Source organism: Dermochelys coriacea, chromosome 5 (genome assembly GCF_009764565.3).
Source record: "Dermochelys coriacea isolate rDerCor1 chromosome 5, rDerCor1.pri.v4, whole genome shotgun sequence".
NCBI classification, from domain to species: domain Eukaryota; kingdom Metazoa; phylum Chordata; order Testudines; family Dermochelyidae; genus Dermochelys; species Dermochelys coriacea.
Window position 1 is genome coordinate 70,577,242 of NC_050072.1, and position 23,608 is coordinate 70,600,849.

The 23,608-nt window shown below is 38.4% G+C and overlaps 1 protein-coding gene across 3 annotated transcripts in view; it reads left to right on the forward strand.

Annotated features, from left to right (window-relative positions):
• MAN2A1 (mannosidase alpha class 2A member 1) overlaps positions 1-23,608 on the forward strand; it is a 208,371-nt gene that overhangs the window by 113,213 nt on the left and 71,550 nt on the right. For all 3 annotated transcript variants that reach the window (XM_038402274.2, XM_038402277.2, XM_043514896.1), the window contains exons 11-12: positions 927-1,041; positions 4,606-4,673. In XM_038402274.2, the coding sequence (XP_038258202.1) occupies positions 927-1,041; positions 4,606-4,673 (183 nt within the window). The remainder of the gene's footprint in view (positions 1-926; positions 1,042-4,605; positions 4,674-23,608) is intronic.

Genomic DNA, 23,608 nt, shown 5'->3' on the forward strand with positions numbered 1-23,608 from the left:
TCAGCGGTACTGCTGTCGAGTCACCTACAGTGGAGCACCCATAAGGAAGGTGAAGCTGGGAAAACCAACAAAAAACTTATCTGGGTAGCGTCATTCACAATATTGCTGATTACGTGTTTGATATGAAGCCCAGAATAGGTAACACAAGTGCTGTATTTAAAAAACTTCATGCAGTATGGGAGTCCAGTGTGATTAGCAAAAACATTACACTGACTGCTTATAAAGATCTTAAGTATCATCTTCTATGGAGCAGAGTCCTGGAAAAGTAATTCTATCCCATGCAAATTTGAAACAGTTTTCAGTGCAGTTGTCTACATAGACTATCCAAAGAAAAATGAACTTATGTAAAGTAATGAAAGAGGGCTTAGAATGGACACATCTACATAAAAGGCAAGTAGTATCTAAGAAAGTTGGACATATTTTGGACATCTTTTAAAGAATGCCCAGTAACATGCTAAGTAAATTGAAATTTAATGGAGATGGAGAAGTTGACCTAGAGGCATGCTCTGTAGTACAATAATGGCTGAAGCAACATTATTGCAGCTAAATATGAAAGAGCTAGACACAAGAGCCCAGGGTAGGGATGATTGGGGCCATTTGCCTTCTTCCATATGCTTCTGATAGTGTGGCAAGGATGGTGATGATTTTTTGGGTGCCCAAATTGAGACACGGTAAAGTAAGGGTCTAATTTTCAGGGGACAAGTGCTTAGTATTTCCTAAAAATTAGGGTCTTTCAAGGTATCTCAAGTTGGGCACCCAAAATAACTAGTAATTGTTGGAAATGTAGGTCAGAATAAAAACTTACTCAGCTAAAGCAATACTTTTAATAGTTAATATTTCTATATCCTTTTTTCCAAGGGTCTTATAATGGCTTTTTATAAACATATAATCTCAAAACTAGTAACAATTGAAAATTCTGTCAACAGGCTTTTCCACTCATTAATGAATTTGAAGAGGGTGATCATTGACTCTGCTCATATTCTTATCCTAAAAGACAAAGATACCTACAGCTACAACCCATCAACTCCGTTCCTTAAGATGGTGAGTTGTCCTACTTATCGTTTTTGTATTTTTTTAAGTTATGTGAATAATCTTTTAAGACTGATTATGAATGGTGTGGAGAAGTTCAACTTCTACTTTGAAAATTAACTATGTAAAGATTGTCCCTTCTTACTCAACAGATCTGGTCTCTGTATGTAGTTAGAATTACAGGTGGTGTTGACAGCAAAAATAGATTTTACTACTTATTGCAGTTGGCCCTGCGGAACCTACATAGCTTGAAGTGAGTGTACTGGACTCTGTTTCATGTGCATCATCAACAGAATTTATCTATTATCCAATTATCTATACCTGTTGCTTGTGAAAATTGATGATACTGAGGTTGCACAAGTGTAACTATAGGCCTAACTTGACTTGTAGATCATAATTACTTACGATGATGAAGGGGGAAGAAAGAGCCCATCTTGAATCTGAGTCCAGGTTGAATCTGCAGAATTGGAATATAGAACAGACATATATTTTTATTTGTAAATTGAGAGAATTTGATATGGGAATCCACTGAGGAAAAATGAGCTCAAAATTCTTGCAGGCCATTTTTGAAGTGTCACTTTTCAGAAAGAAACACACTAAAGGAATATATTTAATTTAAATAAAGCAAATACTATAATTTTTTTAGTCCATCTCTTTTAACAAACTATATTATTCCATACCAAAATCCTTTGTTGTTGTTAGAAATATTTTAAAATTGCTCTGTTGAACACTTTAAAGACCGAAAATAACGTAGTTAAGGTTACGCACATCTTAAGTCTGTGCCTTTGCACATAAGTGTTACAATGCAGTCTCTAGTTACATGGTCATATGACACTTAAATAATTTAATATAATACATGAAAATGTTTCTACTATCAGCAATGTGCATAAGTAACATCTTGAAATATTTTTTCATTCATATATACTTATACAGTTTTATTTTCATATATCTTTAATTACTTGAACTTTTTAAGGCACATATTAATTTGGTCAGCATCTATGTTGTCACAGATCCAATTAAGAGCACCCTCATGAGCACTCATTACCCTGCTGTGAGAGGAATCCTGCTTCTAGATCACTGAGGGCATGTCCACAGTGCAATCAAACACAGCTGGCCCTTGTCAACTGACTTGGGCTTGGGCTGCAGGGCTTTACAATTTCAGTGTAAACATCTGGGCTCGCGTTGGAGCTAGGTAACCTCTCCCCTGATAAACCAGCTCTCCTGGTTGGGAGCCAGTCTTTTCTCAAGAGCGATTACATTTCAGTGGTTGTGCACGTAGTAACTCTCTTTTACTAGACCTTTGCCACCCACCTGTGGAATTCCAGTCCAACATGGGGGCAAACAGACCATAGAGAAGGCAAAAAGTACTGCACATTTGAAATGAAGTTTGCAACTTGGTAAAGATACATACAGAGTTTATTATCTAACCCAGGATTCACAAATTGTGCACACAGATATCCCCAAATCATTACTTATGTATTAAGCTTTTTTGCTGGCTGGAAAGAAAATGTAATCTGGAAGTCCATTCAGGAATTTAAACAGTTAACTGTTAGATTTATTTCAGGCAATTGCTTCCTCCCCTGAATTATATTTCAGGGCAGTTGTGCTATGTGCATGCCTTATGCTGAGTTTTCAGTATTACTCTTCTATAGTCATGTAGTATAAGAGTGTGGTTATTACCATAACACATAAGAGTCCCAGTCATGGACCAGAGCCCCATAGTGCTAGGCACTGTACAAACATAGCACAGAAAGATGATCCCTCCTTCCCCCCCTTACAGTTTTATCAGACAAGGGACAACTGATGGATACAGAGACAAAAGGAGTACAAGGAAACAATGAGACAGTATTGGTCAGTGTGGTAGGCAATGGTCTCTCCACACCAGTGGCATAACCATTGTCAAATTTCTTTTGTAGACATCACAGAAATTGAGAGTTTTAAGGAGTGATTTGAAGGAGGATAATAAGGTAGCTGTGTGGATGTTTTATGGGAGCTTCTCTGAAGCATGTGGGGCAGCATGGCAAAAAGCACAAGTGTGCTTGTTTGAAAATGTAACGAGTGTGAGTTAACATTTTGATAGTAACTGAGAAATGATAGCGTGGGGATACGCCACGGAGAGCTTTCAAAATGAAGACATTGTTTAAATTTGGTGAGATAAAGAAGGGGGAGCCAGTGGACAGATGCAAAGAGAGAGGTTGTCACAGATCCTAGCTGAGCATCTCTTCCAGGCATTTCTTACTCAGACGGTTAGGAAAATAACTTTGGGTAGAAACCAGACACAGACAATTTCAGCAATAGAGGTGAACTTTTGAGAATATTCTAAGTAATTGAAATTAGAGAGTTCTGATGAAAGCTGTTTTACTATTTTTAAGTATAATGGCTGCTACTCCCAGTATAAATAACCTATAGGTGTGAACTTATCAGGTCAGCGTTAGAAGAGGTGTGTTTTGTTTTATTATATTCATTCACATTTTTAGACAAAATGGAGAGCTGTAGGCCACAACCCTTAGTGATTTACTAACGGGTTTCAGAGTAGCAGCTGTGTTAGTCTGTATTCACAAAAGTGAAAAAACTTGAAGTGAGCTGTAGCTCACGAAAGCTTATGCTCTAATAAATTTGTTAGTCTCTAAGGTGCCATGGGTACTCCTTTTCTTTTTTTGATTTACTAACGATAACACAAAAATTACTGCTTATGTAGTAATACAAAAACTTACCTTCTTTAGGCTGTGACTATTAGAAGGTAACTTGATCATAACGGGGAGTTGTACCCATGGTAGAGGGTAGCTATATAAAGATTCCTTGTGCAAGGACAGGCAAACAGTCAGCATTTTATAGAGAGATTCTGGAGTTTAGGCAATAAACATGTGTTTGAAAGTGCTTACTGCATAATCTTACACTGTTACTGACATATACTGGCCTGCTGATGAAGCAACACCTCGTTTTAAAAAAAACCCCAAACCTTAATTTATCTGGATGCCCACACAATCCTCCCTCATCATCTTTTTGTGTGTGTGTAAACTTGGGTGGTGGAGCAGGGAGAGAATAGTTTGTTGAATTCTAACAAAGAGTAAACCTATGGCTTCTGCAACTAAACTGTAGGACTATAGTTCTTGAGAGGGTAAACCTCCAGCAGTAGAAAGTTAATTTCAACATACTGAAATTGTTTGTTTGTAAACCACACCAGCTATATTAGTGATTAGAATGTCTCTAGTACACAGTTGTAGAAACATGTATAGATGTCAGTGAGTGTGAAGGTGGGGTATAACAATAAATGACTTAATGGGAACAATGATTTCAAATTGGATGAATAAGTATATATTTTTCCTTTCTATTAAAATCTATTTAGACAGGTATGTTCATAATCTTGTTGTTAAGTACAGGTTTGGAGATGATTATCTGGTGAAGTGGTGACTAGTGTCTTCCTGCATATTGTGGTAAATTAGGTTTCATTGGAAGTCGCTATTGGTGTGATGTGGATAGTGCATTTTTATGTGTTGGTTCTTCTAAAACTGAAATGTATGATTTTTAGTTTGATCTGTATATATCTATATAAATTCAAAGTTTTTTTCCCTGTAGGATGATGTTCAGTCCTCACAAGATTCTCTGCCACGCAAGACAGTTATAAAGCTGAGTATACAGCCAAGGTAAATAATGCATTAATACGCAGTAGTTGAAAGTTTCCATATAGCTATGTCTCTTCTGCTAATCACTTAATTTCTTTAGTGTTTTTAACTTTTGTACAATTTATTTTGTTCTAAAATAATTAGTTTTGGTAAAATTTTAGTTCATGTTGAATTTTCCAAAATTAAAAATAATTCCCATTTTTAATTGCACAATGGAAGTTTCCCACTTAATTCATGCTAAAAATTAGCATGAATGGAATGCTAAGATTGCAAAATAAAGCATTCAAGTTGAAAAATTCCAAGATTTAAATATTTCTCTCATACTACTATTTCAGCTACAGCTAGTATAGTAATTATACAATATAACATGCATTTATAGCACAACAGTACCTGAGTTTCCATCTAAAAAGGAAAATAAGAATAGAAAATATGTATGTGCAAAGTGGCTAAGTTAGCATTGTGGGAGAAACACAATAGCTAAATGCTTAATTTTGTACCCTTAAAATTTCAACTGCAAAGCTGGAATGTTTTCTTTTTTTACTGCATCTTTCTAACATATTAACATTAATTTAAAAAAAAAATCTAATTTATTATTATTATTATTATTATACTTGATCAGGATTGGAGCCCCATTGTGATGGGTGCTGTACAGACACATGTTGTAAGGCCCATCCATGCTCCAAATGGGTTACACTCTAGTTTACTGAAACAGTAAATGGAGGTAACAGCCAAATAAAGGGAATATGAAAGGAGAATGCAAGTAACAGTAATAGAAACATATCGATAAGAGCAGTTGTGTGCCTGAGTTGAGTAATTCTAGCCTTTTGTTTTTGCAGCACAGTTTAAATAGTGTTCACATTTAATTTTTCATTTTAGAACAGGTAGGGGAACCTTGTGGCATTACAGTTTGTAAGATATGTTGGCTTTCCCAGCAGAACTTGAGTTATTTAAATGACAGCTACAGCTAAACCTTGTTAATCAACACTTTGGTTAATCAAAATCTTTGAAAAATTGACTGCAGTCCAGTTCCTATGGAGCTGCAGAAGACCCTGGTCCCCCATAGCTTGATACATTTTTAGTTTTGAGCTAACATATGTAGCCAGTCTCATTGAGGAGCACATGACAGTTTATGCTGATTTGTTATGCAAGTTTTATTCAGTACAGAAATACGACAGTATTGTTAAAGCCAACCCTTTCCTTGTATTGGTGTCCTTTGCTGAAACAGTGCGGCTTTATTGATGCTTTTTTCCTCCAGCGTTCTTCCAAGACTAAATCATATCTGTACTACTCTGGATACCTGATTTATCCTTCCAACTGATTCAACAAAATATTATTAAGGTGGAGCCCAGAGTAGACAGTTGTTACATCACATTCTGTCTTATTTAGAAGGCAGTAATACTTCCTGGGATGACCTGTAGAGATTCCATAGTCTTGTACAGTGGTTTTCAACCTGTGGTCAGCAGACCCTGGGGGTTCACAGACTACGTCTAAGAGGTCTGCAAAAAAGATGACTATGAAAATGAAAAGAAAAGGAGTACTTGTGGCACCTTAGAGACTAACAAATTTATTAGAGCATAAGCTTTCGTGAGCTACAGCTCACTTCATCGGATGCATTTGGTGAAAAATACAGAGGGGAGATTTATATATACACACAGAGAACATGAAACAATGGGTTTTAACATACACACTGTAAGGAGAGTGATCACTTAAGATGAGCCATCACCAGCAGCGGGGGGGGGGGGGGGGGGAAGGAGGAAAACCTTTCATGGTGACAAGCAAGGTAGGCTATTTCCAGCAGTTAACAAGAACATCTGAGGAACGGTGGGGGGTGGGGTGGGGGGGAGAAAAAACATGGGGAAATAGTTTTACTTTGTGTAATGACTCATCCATTCCCAGTCTCTATTCAAGCCTAAATTAATTGTATCCAGTTTGCAAATTAATTCCAATTCAGCAGTCTCTCGTTGGGGTCTGTTTTTGAAGCTTTTCTGTTGAAGGATAGCCACCCTCAGGTCTGTAATCGAGTGACCGGAGAGATTGAAGTGTTCTCCGACTGGTTTTTGAATGTTATAATTCTTGACGTCTGATTTGTGTCCATTTATACTTTTACGTAGAGACTGTCCAGTTTGACCAATGTACATGGCAGAGGGGCATTGCTGGCACATGATGGCATATATCACATTGGTAGATGCGCAGGTGAACGAGCCTCTGATAGTGTGGCTGATGTGATTAGGCCCTATGATGGTGTCCCCTGAATAGAGATGTGGACAGAGTTGGCAACGGGCTTTGTTGCAAGGATAGGTTCCTGGGTTAGTGGTTCTCTTGTGTGGTGTGTGGTTGCGGGTGAGTATTTGCTTCAGATTGGGGGGCTGTCTGTAAGCAAGGACTGGCCTGTGTCCCAAGATCTGTGAGAGTGATGGGTCGTCCTTCAGGATAGGTTGTAGATCCTTGATGATGCGTTGGAGAGGTTTTAGTTGTGGGCTGAAGGTGATGGCTAGTGGCATTCTGTTGTTTTCTTTGTTGGGCCTGTCCTGTAGTAGGTGACTTCTGGGTACTCTTCTGGCTCTGTCAATCTGTTTCTTCACTTCAGCAGGTGGGTATTGTAGTTGTAAGAATGCATGATAGAGATCTTGTAGGTGTTTGTCTCTGTCTGAGGGGTTGGAGCAAATGCGGTTATATTGTAGAGCTTGGCTGTAGATAATGGATCGTATGGTATGATCTGGATGAAAGCTAGAGGCATGTAGGTAGGAATAGCGGTCAGTAGGTTTCCAATATAGGGTGGTGTTTATGTGACCATCGCTTATTAGCACCGTAGTGTCCAGGAAGTGGATCTCTTGTGTGGACTGGTCCAGGCTGAGGTTGATGCTCTCGTTTCCTAATGCCCCTACTCTACTTGCGCTACATTGATGACATCTTCATCATCTGGACCCATGGAAAAGAAGCCCTTGAGGAATTCCACCATGATTTCAACAATTTCCATCCCACCATCAACCTCAGCCTGGACCAGTCCATACAGGAGATCCTCCTTTCCCCCCCCTGCTGCTGGTGATGGCTCATCTTAAGTGATCACTCTCCTTACAGTGTGTATGTTAAAACCCATTGTTTCATGTTCTCTGTGTGTGTGTATATAAATCTCCCCTCTGTATTTTCCACCAAATGCATCCGATGAAATGAACTGTAGCTCACAAAAGCTTATGCTCAAATAAATTTTAGTCTCTAAGGTGCCACAAGTACTCCTTTTCTTTTTGTGAATACAGACTAACACGGCTGCTACTCTGAAACCTATGAAAATAAAGTTTCAGGTCGCAGAAAAGGCATTCTGTTTTTCTGATCAATCAAACGTATGTGAATATCCCTGCCTACAGGTCAAAACCCAGAAGTGTTGTCGTTACCATAGAAGCCCACAGTTTAGTGCCCTTTCTCATGCTGTGTTAAATCTGTGTTGAGGCATGCAACATTTATAGTTGAATTCTGTTCAGTCAGTTTTCAATCTAAGACTTCTATGGTAGGAGTCTGTGCACCATAGGCTGAATTTCCATTCAAAATTGAAAAAAGGTTGAAAACCACTGGTCTTCTAGCTACTTGTAAAAAGGACTATGAATATTTTTATGTAATTTATCATTTCAGTTCACTCACTGCAAGATCCTTTGAATGGCTTAACTCTCACGATCTTTATATCAAAATATAAAAGCCCATTACCTGATCTATCTTTATCAAAACAGTAAAACAAAAACCACCACCCCTTCCTGCCCTTAAATAAAAAAATCCCCAAAGAATAAGCACACATGATAAAACTCAAGCTGATTGAGGCTGGAGAGTAAGGAGAAATCCTTTAATGTGTTTTCTGTTAGATTTTGTAAGGTACTTATTTACTATGGTGATGCACAAAGTATAAAAAGCTAGCTATATATTGATTTGATCAGTCTTTTTTCTTTCAACATGTCCCACAAACTAGTTACACAGTGAGAGGATCATAGAAGTTAGAGATGGGGGAAAAAAATCAGGTGATCATACAGCTCGTTTCCATGGCAATGTAGGATGGCTTGAAGAGTACATTTTTTATTCCAAGTTATTTTCTAATGCGCCAACTGATGGAGTTTCCACCACTTCCTTTAGGAGACTATTCAGAAGCCTATTAGATTTCACTAAGGGCTTGTCTATACGAACACTTACACTCTAGCCTGCCACTTTAGCCTCAAGCTAAATATATCCTTTAGCAGATGACAGAACGAGGAGTAATGGTCTCAAGTTGCAATGGGGGAGGTTTAGATTGGATATTAGGAAAAACTTTTTCACTAAGAGGGTGGTGAAACACTGGAATGCGTTACCTAGGGAGGTGGTAGAATCTCCTTCCTTAGAGGTTTTTAAGGTCAGGCTTGACAAAGCCCTGGCTGGGATGATTTAACTGGGACTTGGTCCTGCTTTGAGCAGGGGGTTGGACTAGATGACCTTCTGGGGTCCCTTCCAACCCTGATATTCTATGATTCTATGATTCTATGATCCTGCACGAGCCTCTGCGCACTAAGTTTCTGTGTGGACCCTTCTGTTGCTCAGTAAAACTGGTACATTTTAATCCACTCCCATTTCAAAGTGGAGTAGATTAAAGTGCACTCTGTAACTTCTAGTGAGCAGTGGCATGGTCCACACAGACACATAGCGTGCAGTAGGCTAATGTAGGTAGATTTGAACCCCAGCTTGCCATGAACTAAGTAAGTTCTCAGAGGAAATTTTTCCTTATATACATCTTACATTTTACTTCACTTAATTTCCTCACATTACTCCTAGTTATTTCTGTGTATACCATTCTAAATAATTTCTCCCTCCTTGATATTTGCACATTTCAAATATTTGAACTACTCTTGTCTCCAGCCACAGTTGTGTATTAGCCAAGATGTACCTGTTTACTTCTTTTTAGTATTAATTCTTAAATCAGTTCCACTAGCCCAGTGTTTTGTTGCTCTTCTTTGAACTCCCTCTAACCAGTTAGAAAGATATCTTACTGATAGTTGTCCAGAACGGAAGTAATATCAGCTAGCTGTACTATAGCTCTATGTTAATGTTAGTTTTTCATTGGCCATTCAGAAATGTGCTAGATGCTATAGACACACAAGACATGCTCCCTGCTCCAAAGAGTATGCAGTCTAAATTACTCATGAGCTAATGAAGAGGCAAGAAAATAGAGGTGTAGAAGTGAAGGAGAAGAGTTTAAAGAGGAGTGTTGCCATCCTGTTGTTTGACAAGCTACATCTCTGGTGGCCTTTTTTGTTTCCATATCAGTTTCAAAGTCATGTATAATATGACGTCCTCTATCACAAGACTTGGTATCAGAGGTTTAGTAAAATTCAGTTGTGTTACATCTCTTGACTGTTAACCAGATGCTTTATAATTGATCAATAATGTATTAATTATAAATATGTGCTGTTTATTCATGGTCTGTTATCCTGTAGATGTTTAGTACATTTTTTTCTGTTCATATGTGTTCCAATATTTTAGCAAAGATAGAATTCATTGTTCTTTTTCCTAATGGAAAACTGGCACTATATTTGGTTTTCTGTGGTCTTCCAGTGCCTCTGTGTGAGCATGATTATTTTAAAAATAGTTAGTGTTCAGTGTATTTTTTTTAAACCTTAGGATTCATCCATATGAGCTAATAAATTTATATGTTCAAAATTTCAAAGCATTTTTGTATTTGCTTGTAATGAATGATGATTGATACTGATTCTTCACTCCTTACCAACTTTTTATTTTTCTTATTTAATACAGATATAAAAGTGTCAACTAGAAGTCTAGTCAGTTTCTAAAATGAGCTAAATGTAATTTCAGGTATTAAAACTGATTTTTAAAAATTTGTTTTCTCATCCTTGTCGCTTGTAAAAGATGGACACAAGCAACAAGGAAAACTAACTAGGAGAGCCAGGAAAGCTGACTATACACAAAACTGGCATATTGAAAAATAGAATTTTTCTCTAATCATTGTCATAGTTACAGATAATACCTAGCATTATAGTTCAGCTAGAATTCTTTAAAAAGAATTCAAAATCTGTCATTTGAATTATTAGTTAGTACTTTCTCATTTTTCAATGAGCCTACCTTTTTGTACTTTCCTTGCATAGCTATTTCTGTATATCAGTAATTTGTAAAAGGTCATCTCTCTTATTTTGTGATGCCACAATGGTTAGAATGACACACGCAGATTTCAGTAGCATTGGGCTGGTATCAGGCTGTTGGCACTGAAAGGCTTGTGACTGATGGCACAGATTCTATGGAGTCCGAGGATGCCCTTGTAGTTATGTTCTCCCCCATTCTTAAGAAGCCATTTACATGGGGAGTGGAAAGCTAGAACCCAGAGGAGTTCAAGGAATGAGGCGGGATTGTGGCATCCAATTTTCTGAAGGAACATATAAAGAGTACAATCTCCTAGGAAGGGGGCTGCTGCTGCACAGAGAAAACTACTCTCCCTTCAAATGTATGTACTTTTGCTTGCTTTTTTTGTGGTGTGAATTCTTTTTTTAGAAAGCAGATACAGGAGCTGAGGGCCTTTGAAGATACTTTCCTTTGTATTGGCACTCTAAAATAGTCAGGCCTAATTTCCAGAAGAGATTTTTTTTTCTTCTATACAAAAAGGATTTCCTGTTTAAGGAAAGTTGTATGAAAATGTAGTCTAGTATATAATTCAACTCTGGACTTCACTCCCTTTTTCAGAGTCAGGGTCTCAACTTGAGGTCACATTGTAAAGCCTTTCTATTTTCTCAGGATTTCTTTTATAGAATAGTTTGATGGTATGAATGTGCTGAGCAGGTAAGAGCTTTTTATTGTGGTTGTGGAGTTGAATAGATACTGATAAATTAGAATTTCTGTATGGATTTTGAAATGATGTGCAGGTGCCTAGATCTTGGAATATGTGCTTTTTATCTAAATAAATGAGTAAACAAACAAGCCAGGTCTCAAAAGACATATGACCAATATCATTTATTCCTTGTGTCGTAGTACTGAAGGAGAAGTCCAATGGGAAACCCCAAAGGCATTCAAAACTTCACAGTCAAAAAAGAAATCCATATCCAAATAGACCTTTAAAGAAGGGGAATAATGACATGTATTTGAGTGGGATGGGAGAGGAGGCACACTTCTCGTGTGAGAGAAACATTATTGTGATAAACCAGAACCCTTCTTCATAGATCTATAATAAGAGTTGAACTACCAATCCATGGGCTTTCATCTTCACAAACAAGGAATTCTGATATTCCCATACTTCAGTGATTGCCTGCTCAATAAAACACGCCTGACTTCACATGTACTGCCTTCAAGGGTGGTTCAGAACTGTTTATTTGCCAAGCAAACACAGTTTGAACAAATTATTCTCAATGCCTTCGATCATGGAATTCCGTCAACTGGTGGAAGGACCCTCACAATGTTTGCACAGGGGTTGCCTTTGCACAGCCATCTCCAATGTCAGTAATAACAGATGCATCCCTACTGGGATGGGGAGCTCCTATAGACCTGCACACCGCTCATGGCAAGTGGTCACCTCTTGAGTCCACTCTACACATCAACTTAATGGAACTCAGAGCAGTCTGAAATGCTTGTCTCCATTTTCTTCCACTAATCAGGGGCAAATACTTGAAGATCATGACAGACATGTCATGCATATTTATACCAACCATCCAGGGGAAGCGAGATCACCCTCCCTCTGCACTGAAGCAGTGTGGTAGATCCCCTTACACTCCACCACCTGTTTCGTTATTGGGGTGTCATGCAGCTAGGCTTGTTTTCCACAGCCAAGAACAAGTAGTGCTCCCAGTTCTGCTCTAGAGGCAGTCTGGATCATTACTCCATGGGGGATGCCTTCACTTTTGTTGGAGTTCAGATCCGTCAACCTCAAGATTCTTCGACTCAAGGCACGGCAGATGAATGGTTTGCAGAGTTAAAAACAACTTATTCTGAGGATGTAAAGAGAGTACTTTTGCACAGAAGAAAATCCATTCCTAATATCTACCTGTAAAAGTGGGGGAGATTCAGTCACTGGTGTGGCCTCAGACATCTTTCACCTACATCCCCTCTGTTATCAGATACATCCTAGAGCTAAAAATGACAAGATTGTCTCTAAGAAGAATTAGAGTACACATGACAGCTATTACAGCCTTCCATCATATAGTAGAGAGGGTTTTTCCATCTTCGCTCATGCTACAATGATGAGGTTTCTCAAAGGATTGGGGAATCTTTCCACAAATCAGATGCCCTTCGCTCACTTGGGACCTCCACTTGGTACTTAGATGCCTTACGAAGCCCCCCTTTGAACCTGTGGTTACCTGCTCCCTTCTGTATTTGTCTATGAAAACAGTCTTTCTCATAGCCGTTACTTCTGCTCAAAGAGCTAGAGAGAGAGGGGTTCAGTCTTTTATTTTTTTTTTAAAGGATAATGTCACATTGTGACCACATACAAAGCCATTAGTTTGTCTTAATTCTTTTCCTTTTTGTTCTCTTCCATTCCTTATCTTTATTTTGGATACTAGCATTCCAGGTATTGGCCTTTTGAAGGTACCTCCTTGGCTTGTACTAAGATATTGAACAAAAGTATTTTGATTGTGACTAGTTTCCTATCGGCTTAAGTCAAATGCTCATTTGTGCTACTGTAGGGTATTGTGAGATGTAGCTTAGTGTGAGTAGTGATAACTCTGGGGAAAAACAGAGGTCAGTTCAGCTCTCATAACTGCCAAGCATTCATGTAATGTGGTATATACTAAAGTAACAATCTTATGTGCATATATCAAAGTACATGTAGGACCAATCATATACTGTTCTGAAGTAGTTCCAGGATTCACAAGGCCTAGCAAATGAGGATCTGCATCATCTGACCTTTATCACAGGGCTTCTTAACAATGGAGAAAAACAGGATTGGGCTATTGCAGCCTGAGCCACAACCCACAGGGGGAAACCCTGTCCCACAGTGCAACCTCTGCCTGTGATAGTGGTAACGGGACTCTCATATAGGAGCCTGCTACTAGGATGGCAGGAGGTCAGCCATCACTGGTCTTCAGGTAGGTTGACTATGCTGACAGCTTGTGCCACACACTCTCAAGGAAACTGGCTTATCTTAAGTGATCACTCTCCTTACAGTGTGTATGATAAACCCATTGTTTCATGTTCTCTGTGTGTGTGTATATAAATCTCTCCTCTGTTTTTTCCACCAAATGCATCCGATGAAGTGAGCTGTAGCTCACGAAAGCTTATGCTCTAATAAATTTGTTAGTCTCTAAGGTGCCACAAGTACTCCTTTTCTTTTTGCGAATACAGACTAACACGGCTGCTACTCTGAAACCTGTTGGAACCTCTGTTCATCTAATTGAAATCAAAGGGCTGTTGGCTCAGGCACTCTATTCATTGAAGTTGTCAGAATATCACGGGAAGAGAGAGGTAGTCTCTAACATATCTAGCTCTCAAATAACATAAGGTTTTCCAGGGTCAAACGAAACTTTTTAAAATTTATCCAGAAATGAAATGGATAACTACAAGTCATAGAGCATAGATGTAATATTTTTGAGACATATTTCTTAATAAGCAGGCCAACTTTCTGTGCTAGCTGAATTTTTCAAGTTGTCTTAAGGTTTAACCTTACGTAGAACACATTGTATTAGAAAAGACTGAAGGTGACAAAGCCATACATAACTACAGTGAGGTCTGTTTCTTGAAATGCAAGATCAGTTGTCTTGCCAGGACCAAATTGAAAAAAATACCCTTGGTTATGGCTCCTATCTCAGTATCTAGCAGCAAATAAAGACACAACAGAAGTTCATTTTCCAAACTTGAGTAATAAATGGTGGACATTCTTTCATTTGAGGAAATTGATTCTTTGTTCTCCCCAGCCCTCAAATATTACATCAGTCATCTTTCACAATGATACTCAGCCAATCAGTTCTCATCTCTACTCTGATCTCATTTGTACAGTAGGTCAGCCAATCAATCTCACTGATTACCTCTGGAAAAAATGTCAATGTAAAGTTGCTGTTACCTTTTCAAGAAAGCACTTGACAAGATTTTTTTGCTACTGTTGTCAGATTACAGAATTGTAATGCATGCTAAGGATACATTATCCATATAATATGTGGTAAGGAATATATGCACAAGAAGTGTAACTTGGTTGTAAAGGAGACTTGTAGTATGAAATGACAGGAAGGAAAGCCTGGGCTGAGGACTTGAGCCAAGGTTGAGAAAGCTGCAGTGGGAAGTGCTATAGGAAAATTAGGTGTCTTGCTGAACTACAAAGATTAAAACATCACCCAGAGGCATAATAATCTTAGAACCTGGCAAGTCTAATTTCAAGTCCTGTTTGTGTTGCCCATCTTCCAGGTATAGGATGAGTTTACATGAATCTCCTAAGTGGTTTATAAGGATATGGAGTTCTGAATACGAGTGTATTTTGATCACTATATAGATGTTGTAACATTTGTACATAGAACCTCAGATAAGTGATAAAATGATAGTTATAACTACATACAAATAAAATAAACTGTATAGGAGTAATTTCTTGGACTAACATAATAATAATATTTGACTTTCTTAATTATTGTGATATTCTAGCATGTAAAATATGAGCATTAAAAAAGAATACTAGTGTTGTATATAAACTATACAGAATTAATAAATTGCAAAGAATTTCATAGAATCAGAAGGTTAAAAGGTGTCATCTAGTGTAACCCCCGGTCAAGATGCAGGATTTGTTGTGTCTAAGCCTTCCAAGACAGATGGCTATCCAGCCTCCTTTTGAAAACCTCCAGAGAAGGAACTTCCACAAGCTCCCTAGGCAATCTGTTCCATTGTCCTACTGTTCTTACAGTTAGGAAGTTTTTCCTAAGATTTAATCGAAATCTGCTATGCTGTAGTTTGCACTTACTGCTTCTTGTCCTGCTGTTTGTGGCAAGAGAGAACAACTTTTCCCATCTTTTTTTAAGGCAGCCTTTCAAGTATTTGAAGACCTCATCAATCTCCTTTCTTCCAAACTAACCGTATCCAATTCCTTTAGTTTTTGCTTGTATGGCTTGCATTCCTTCCCTTTGATCATCTTTGTCACTTGCCACTGGATCCTTTCCAGTTTCTCCACATCCTTTCATTGGTGACCACAATTGTACACAGTACTCCAGCTGAGGCCTAACCAGCATCAAGTAGAGCAGTACTACCACTTCCTGTGACTTGCATGCTATGCCTCTGGTTAATGCAACCTAAAATGGCATTTGGTTATTTACTTACTTACTTACTTGCAACAGCATTGCTAACTCATGTTGAGGTTGTGATCCACCACAACTCCCAGATCCTTCTCAGCAGTGCTGCTACCAAGCCAGTTATTCCCTATTCTGTTTTTGTATATTTGTTTTTTTCTCCCTAAGTGTAGCACCTTACATTTGTCTTTGTTGAATTTCATTTTGTTGTCTATAGTCCAGTTCTCTAATTTATCAACATTTCTCTGAATCTTAGCTCTGTCCTCCAAAGTGTAATCCTCCCTAGCTTTGTGTCATTTGCAAATGTGTTGAGTATGCTCTCTAGTCCTACATCCAGATTATTAATAAAGATATTGAACAACATTGGACCTAGAACAGATCTCTGTGGAACCCTGTTTGAGATCTCCCTCCAATCTCGCATCATTGCATTAATTGTTACTCTTTGTTTGCGATTGTTTAACCCATTATGTATCCACTTAATGTTAGTTTTGTTGATCCCGCATTTCTCCAGCTTACTTATTAGAATGTCATGTGGGACTATGTCAAAAACCTTGTTGAAGTCCAGGTATATTCTGTCCATTGCATTCCCCCTATGCACCAAACTAGTTACTCTGTCAAAGAAGGAAATCAAGCTGGTTTTGGCATGATTTGTTCTTGATAAATCCATGCTGGTTGCTAGTGTTTACCCCTTCATCCTCCAGGTATTCCAAATTGAAAGTTTTATACATTGCTCTAATAGCTTCCTGGTATCAAAGTTTGGCTGACTGGTCTATAGTTCCCCGCCTCCTCCTTTTTTCTCTTCTTTAAAGATGGGCACTACATTAGCCCTTCTCCAGTCTTCTGAGACCTCACCAGTCATCTATGAGTTTGCAAATATTTTTGCAAAGTAATTTTATAATTAAAATATTATAATTTTCTTCCTTAGTATAACAAACTAATTTAGAATTGAATTTTGCTAGAAATATTTGCTGGAGTTTTGCTTTGGATAAAATTATAGTAACATTTGCAAAAAGAGTTATATCCTGCCAGCTGTTTTAAAGTAGAACTTCTCACTGACTTTTATTGCTTTTATTTTATCCTCAGACAAGCGAGATAGAGGGACCATTAGAAGTATGTTTTTCCAAAAAAAAAGTATTTGCATTTTTATGACAATTTAGTTATAGGTTTGGACTAAATGATCACTTCATCACATCAGAATAGTTCAAATACTTTAGGGATTAAGACAATCATGGAATTTTATGAGCATAATTACAGTGATTAAATAGTTGCATTTTTAATTTCTCTGACATAATCAGCTTCTCTACTTCATATAATACTGAAATTGATGGACAGCTCATGTTATGTATTGATTTTGATAGTTTATTATCAAGCGCATAAGTGTGAAATTAGGCTGCTTTTTAAAAAAAAAAAACACCAAAAGCTCTCTCAGAAATGGTAGTTGAAAATGAACAAAACCAAAGGTGGTTGTCTTCAGTGTTTAAAAAAAAAAAAAAAAAAAGTCTTAGATAAGAAGAGTACTTTTTATTGTGTGAACATATCTGCTGACTTTTTAAATAACCTCTAAGTACCCCATGACCTCCGTGTTGGTTCCGTGTAATTTGCATAAGTAACTGGCATTTTATTAACAGCTTATTTGGAATACTGAAACTAAGTGATAAATAAGATCAGGATATGTATGTGCATTTTGTTTTGAGGGGGCAGTCTTGTTTCTTGAAACCAACCAAAATTAAGTCAGAAAACAGTTCACTTAATATAGAAGAAAATTACATATTTTGACCTATAAAGACAAGAAAGATAATCACTGTGAAGACTCGCTTTTGGTTCATTTTTGAGAAATAGTTGATACTGGTTTTTCCACAGGAAAACTTCTCTTCTTTCGTGACTCATTGCATTCCAAAGCATTCTAAGAAATTAACTTTTCTCTATGAATATCCAATTTTGCCTGTGCATCCCTTTCTTTATGAGCTCGAGTACTGTAATACATTCTAAAGTTTTCAAACCTTTATCAAAAACCATTATTACATGAAATGGTTGTATATAATTATACTTGTCCTTTAGTTATTGGTTTCTTATTATTTTTGATGCAGTAGTGATAGTCTGTTCGGAATACTTAATTTGCTTAGTTTCTTTGCAATAGTCTTTCTGCTGTGGTTACGATTTCAAAATTACACTGCAGAAACTAGTTTATGCATTGTTTTAAATTGTTTAACTTTGCAACTTTTCACAATTGAATTGAAATTTAAGATTTTGTATGTAGTGTTTAGAATTCAAAACAACTTTGACAAATTGGAGAATTGGTTTGAATTTAACAAAATGAAATTCAATAAAGACAAGTGCAAAATACTTCACTTGGGAAGGAAAAATCAAGTGCAAAACTACACAATTGGGAATAACTGGCTAGGTAATAGTACTGCTGAAAGGATTTGGGGATTATAGTGGAACATAAATTGAACGAGTCAACCATGTTAAGAAAGGATGAAAAAAGGTAATATAATTCAGGAGAGTATTAACAGGAGGTAAGATACAGGAGGTAATTGTCCTGCTGTACTTAGCACTGGTGAGGCCCCAGATGGAGTACTATATATCCAGTTCTGGGGCGCCACATATTAGGGGAGATGTGGACAAATTGGAGAGAGTCCGGAAGAGAGTAACAAAATTGAAGGAAGATGTTAAAAACCTCACCTATCAGGACAGATTAAAAAAACGGGGCATGTTTAATCTTGACAAAAGAAAACTGAGGGGAGACCTAATAAGTCTTCAAATATGTAAAGGGCTATTATAAAGAGGATGGTTGGGACAAGAAGGTAACTGGCTTAATCTACAGCAAGGAAGATTTAGGTTAAATAATAGGAAGAACTTTCTACCTATAAAGATAGTTGAACTCTGGAATAGACTTCCAAGGGAGGTTGTGGAATCCTTACCATTGGAGGGTTTTGAGAACAGGTTGGCTGGACAAACCTGTCACAGAGGGTCTGGGTTAACTTGGTCCTGTCACGTTGCAGGGGGCTGGACTTGATGACTTCTTGAGGTCTCTTGCAGTCCTACACTTCTATGATTTTGACAGTTTTGTAGCTTATTTCTGATTGCAACAATAGTGCAGTCATTGCATTATGAAGGTGTCATTTTTAGACGCTCACAAATGATATCTCACTTGCCATGGCAAAGACCATAATATCAAAAATGAGGAATGCTGCATCTTCTTAGGAACAACTTTTTGTACCCATTGGAAATAAGTTGAGTTTATTATGGAAATGGTTTGTGAACTGCAATACCACTACTTTAACTTGAAATATGTGCTCTTCATAGATAAAATAACTATTCTAGCCAAGAGTTGCAAAAAATGGAACTTTGTGGACCATATGCTTGTATTTTTAAGTATTTTTTGGAAGTAGAGAATATTCCCTTTCAGTATATCAGGATGTCTATATACTATTTCTTAGCTGCAGTGTCTGGTCTTCTCCTTCAGCCTTTCTTCTGGTGTTGCTTAAAGCAACATTGTAGTTAGTCCAGGGCTGTCAGGGCACAGACTGAAGTGATATGGCATATTTCAAATCTTCTTTTCTTCTGAACCAGATTTTTTTTCCCTTCTAAATACAGATTAATAAAGCCTGCACTACAAGAGGAACAAGGAAAGGATTTTAGTGAAGGTACTTCCTGATCCTGAAAAAGTCAGGGGGCTTCAAGCCCATCTTGGACTTCAGAACACTTCACAACTTTGTGGTAAAAGAAAAATTTAAAATAGAGCCTTTGGATTTAATCCTTTTATCCTTAATGAGAGAGTAGTTTTGTGCTCTAGAATAGGATATAAATGCCTCTAGGACTGTGTCAGAATCACAGGAAGTACCTGTATTTGGAATATCTAGTAGGTGCATAACATTTATAGAAAGTGTTGTCTTAGGTTGGTGTTGGTTTTTGTATTTTCTCTGAAAATTTATCATTCGTATTTATTGTGCCATTGTGTCTGTGTTCACTGTTAGTGCTGTTTTCTTGAGGGTGTTCCATATCTGATAATTGGCTGAAGTAGTTGACTAATGTGGAGGATAGGCCTCAACAGAAGAATGAGAATTTGTGATATCTAATACATTTTCTAAATCTCTTCTTATAATGTCATCTTGCTTGTATAGAGTGATATTGCTCAAGTAAGGTCACATAACATTGTTGAATCCTAGGGCCCAAATCTATTTGTTTCAATGGCATGTGTCAAAGGGTAAATAGTTAACTCTTTTAAAGTGAGTAAATAAGAATGTCCTCTGATATTTATATGTTTCAATCTACGCTACATCTCTGTTCTTTCACTAACAACAGCAGGATTTCTGAAATGCAAAAGTGAATAGTTGGCTCTTTGAAAATGTGTCTGTTCTTCTTGGCCCTGATCATTAACTCGTGGGAGGGGACTCTGTGGGGAGGAAGTCTCAAACTACTCCCTCATGGAGATGTCCTCATTTGTCATCCTCAGAAAAGGCCATCGGAACCACCTCGAAACTTGGCAGATCCATGAGGATCTGTGCAGATTCTATAGAATCAGCAGAAGGTTACTGCTCTCTCTTCAGAGGTCCTGTATTTCTTAACTGGCTCTGTTCCCTGGTGGTGCAGTTCTGTTGAATTCCTTCTGCCAGCTGCTTGCTCTGGGGAGAACTACCCAAGGTGGTGGTATTGTCACCAGAGTGTCTCCATAAGGCTAAAGGGGGAAACAGTGTGCTTGTTGCCTGCCCAGTCTCCACCTGCACAACCCGCACACACACCTCAGATCTTACGGAGTCTGAGGGAGAAGACTGATGTGGAGGTGGCTGAACTCCATTTCCTGCTGTGCACAGATCTGGGGGCATGATCTGGGACCAGGCGCTTTGCTTGAATGGTGTGAAATTTTAAAATGTCAGTGAAACATTCTTTCTTGTCCACAAAATCACTGTTTTTAAGCACCCTTGTTATACATTACACAGAATTCTGACAGTCAGTACTGCTTTTGGAGGTAATGCCAACTTTATTTCTTAACCTTTAATATTTAGATCTACTTCTAAATTAATCATTCTGCCCCTTCTTTAGTGATGGTTTAAAAAAAATCAGTTTAATCATAAAATGTCAGCTTCATCCTGCTTCAATTTGAGTCCTTCTGAATCACTGAATTCTTGCGGGGAATGGATCACCATTCACCTCTCACTCCCTGTCAATACCTGGCCTAAGCAGAGAAAGCTAATGAACCAACCAGCGGACCAAATTCAGTGATGAATCCTGGTCATGTGCCACCTGAGCATGTTGCACATACTCTAAGAAGAAGACTGAATTCTTGTTATCCCAATTATTATTTATGGATGGAATCTTTAATTAATTTTTTTCTTGTGTGGTAATTTGGTTTTTATAACAGAGAATTTATGGTCTTTGGATCATAGATTCTGGTGCCCTGGTCTATATAGTATATCTTATTAAAGCAGAATTTGAGAATTGCACTTAGCTTCTCAAACAGCTAAAACAGCTTTACGCTAAATCTCATTATCTAAAAGATCAGATGTGCATATTTTATTTAAAAAAAAGAAAAAAAAACCCTTCAGTAGGTGACTGGTAGTGAAAGTGTGTGTGTGCATAAGTGTGGAATGGGTGCTCAATCTCCACCCACTCACCATGTGCAGACAATGGATCCTGCATGCCCGTGCACGCACACATTTTTACTACCAGTCACCTGCTGAAGATTTTTTAAAGTGCTATAATGCTGAAGTAGAAACATCCTTCTACTAATAAAAATTGAAAAACAAAAGGGATGATATTCGACAGGATGTGTGTAACTCTTGGGTTTTTTATTCAATTTCTAGAAGATAGTATGTGGTTGAAAAGATTGGTCAGTGGTTTTCTTGGCTCAGTTGGTTAATGCTGACAGGTTTGCTGGCTGGCTAGAGGTTACTTGCTTGTAGATGCCAGATCTTAGATGCCGCATCTTGCTGGATTCCTACTTCTTGGTGCCCAGCTGCAAGGGTGGGGGAAGCACAGGCTTTCTTGTCCAGAGCATGATGGCATCTGGAAGCCAAAGCCAAAAGCAAGCAGTTGGTTTCTCCTCGTACATCAGGTTATGAAGATAATGGCCTGATTGGTTCCTTTTCCTTGTAATACTCCTCAAGAGTTTCTTGATGAATCAGACAAGTGCACTATCCCTTTAAAAGTCATTGGCATCATCCAGTGGGGTTTGATTAGGTCAATGTATGCAAACAAAGATCCTTCCCTTCAATCCTGGAAAGTCTTCAACATACTGCGGGGGTTTGACATTCTGTGTCCACTTATTGGAGAAGTTGACATCAGCTTCTATTGATCACGAAGAATACCAACCATCCTATAAAAATTCTAACTAAAACTCCCAATTTTGGGGGTGGGCACGGGAAAAAAAAACTAGCAAAAGGTTTGAAGCAAAATAATAGAAAAGTCATTCACACACAATCGTGCACACAAGATTCCTTGTTCTTAAGACTAAGCAATTGTTCTTCTCTTCCATAGATAGGTAGTTAACTTCCCTTCTTTATATTTTGATACTCATTATCCATGAATAACTCAATTTCAAACATGATTTGTGATGAACAAAATCTGAGTAAATCATTGGACTAGCACTTTCAGAGTAAATCTATGAACTCTTAAAAATTATAATTAAGAGTTCAGTTTTCCTCTGTAGGCTTATCTTCCTCACATACTTTTATTTAGGAAATCATAGTGTGAGAACTTTTCACACATCTTTGTCACAAGTACAGTATATCTTGTGTTCTGGGCCAAGGTGCTCGAACAGGCCTGGCAGAAGTACTCTGAGAAAAACGAGGCTTACCCACAGCTGTGAGTTATAGGCTTTATTGAAGGTTAGTGACCCACCTGCAACAGGGACTCCAAGCGTTGCAGTCACGGAAGCGGGGAACCCAGCACACCGGAGCTTTGCCTGGGACGGAATCCGACGGAGGGGCAAACAGTCAGCGTTAATAAGCATTACACAAAAACAGCTCATGAATATAAAGTTAGGTGCTTCTTAAAGGGGGGCTTTCTACTACCTGGTGAAGGGCCATGCAAAGCAGTTGTGTCCTTCAAGAACTATCTTTACAATAACAAAGCAGCTGTGTCCTTCAAAAACTATCTCTATCCCACAATAACAAAGCAACTATCTATGTCCCACAGTAACCTCTTGGCTCGAGAAAGCGGAAGTTCCCTGGCTAGGCTGTAACGAAGTCTTCCGCAGTCCCTTACACTCCTCCCCTCGCTTTCTCGAGCGACGCTAAGGATCATGAGGATGCAGTGTGGAGGAAAAACCACACACAGCACTGGGAGACTAGGTCACGACCGCAAAGGCAGCAAAAATATAAGCCAATAAGGCTAATAAGTAGGCCTTGAGCAAGATGGGCGGCCCAACCCCGTAACACGAAGAGCCAGGACCAAAGCCAGGTGTCCCCTTGCTGTTGGTGGATCCCCACCGCCAACTGACGGAGTCGTTGTAAATCGGCCTCAGTGGAGGGCCCGGTGTCCGTAACATTAAAGCAGCACATACCAGCAAACTGCTGGCACGGATGGCCATGTTGGGGTAACAAATAATCAAAAGCTAGCCTATTTTGCAGCATTCCCTGGCATACCTCGCCCAACTCGTGTGAAAGGAGTGCGAGGACTATAAAGGTCAGGTTGATAGCTTTCGTGACAGCACACGCAAGGTGTTCCACCGCATGATAATTATGCACCACCAACCCAGGAATGCCAGTCAACGAAAAAGCAAGGCCCACAGCTTCGGCCTCAGAAAAT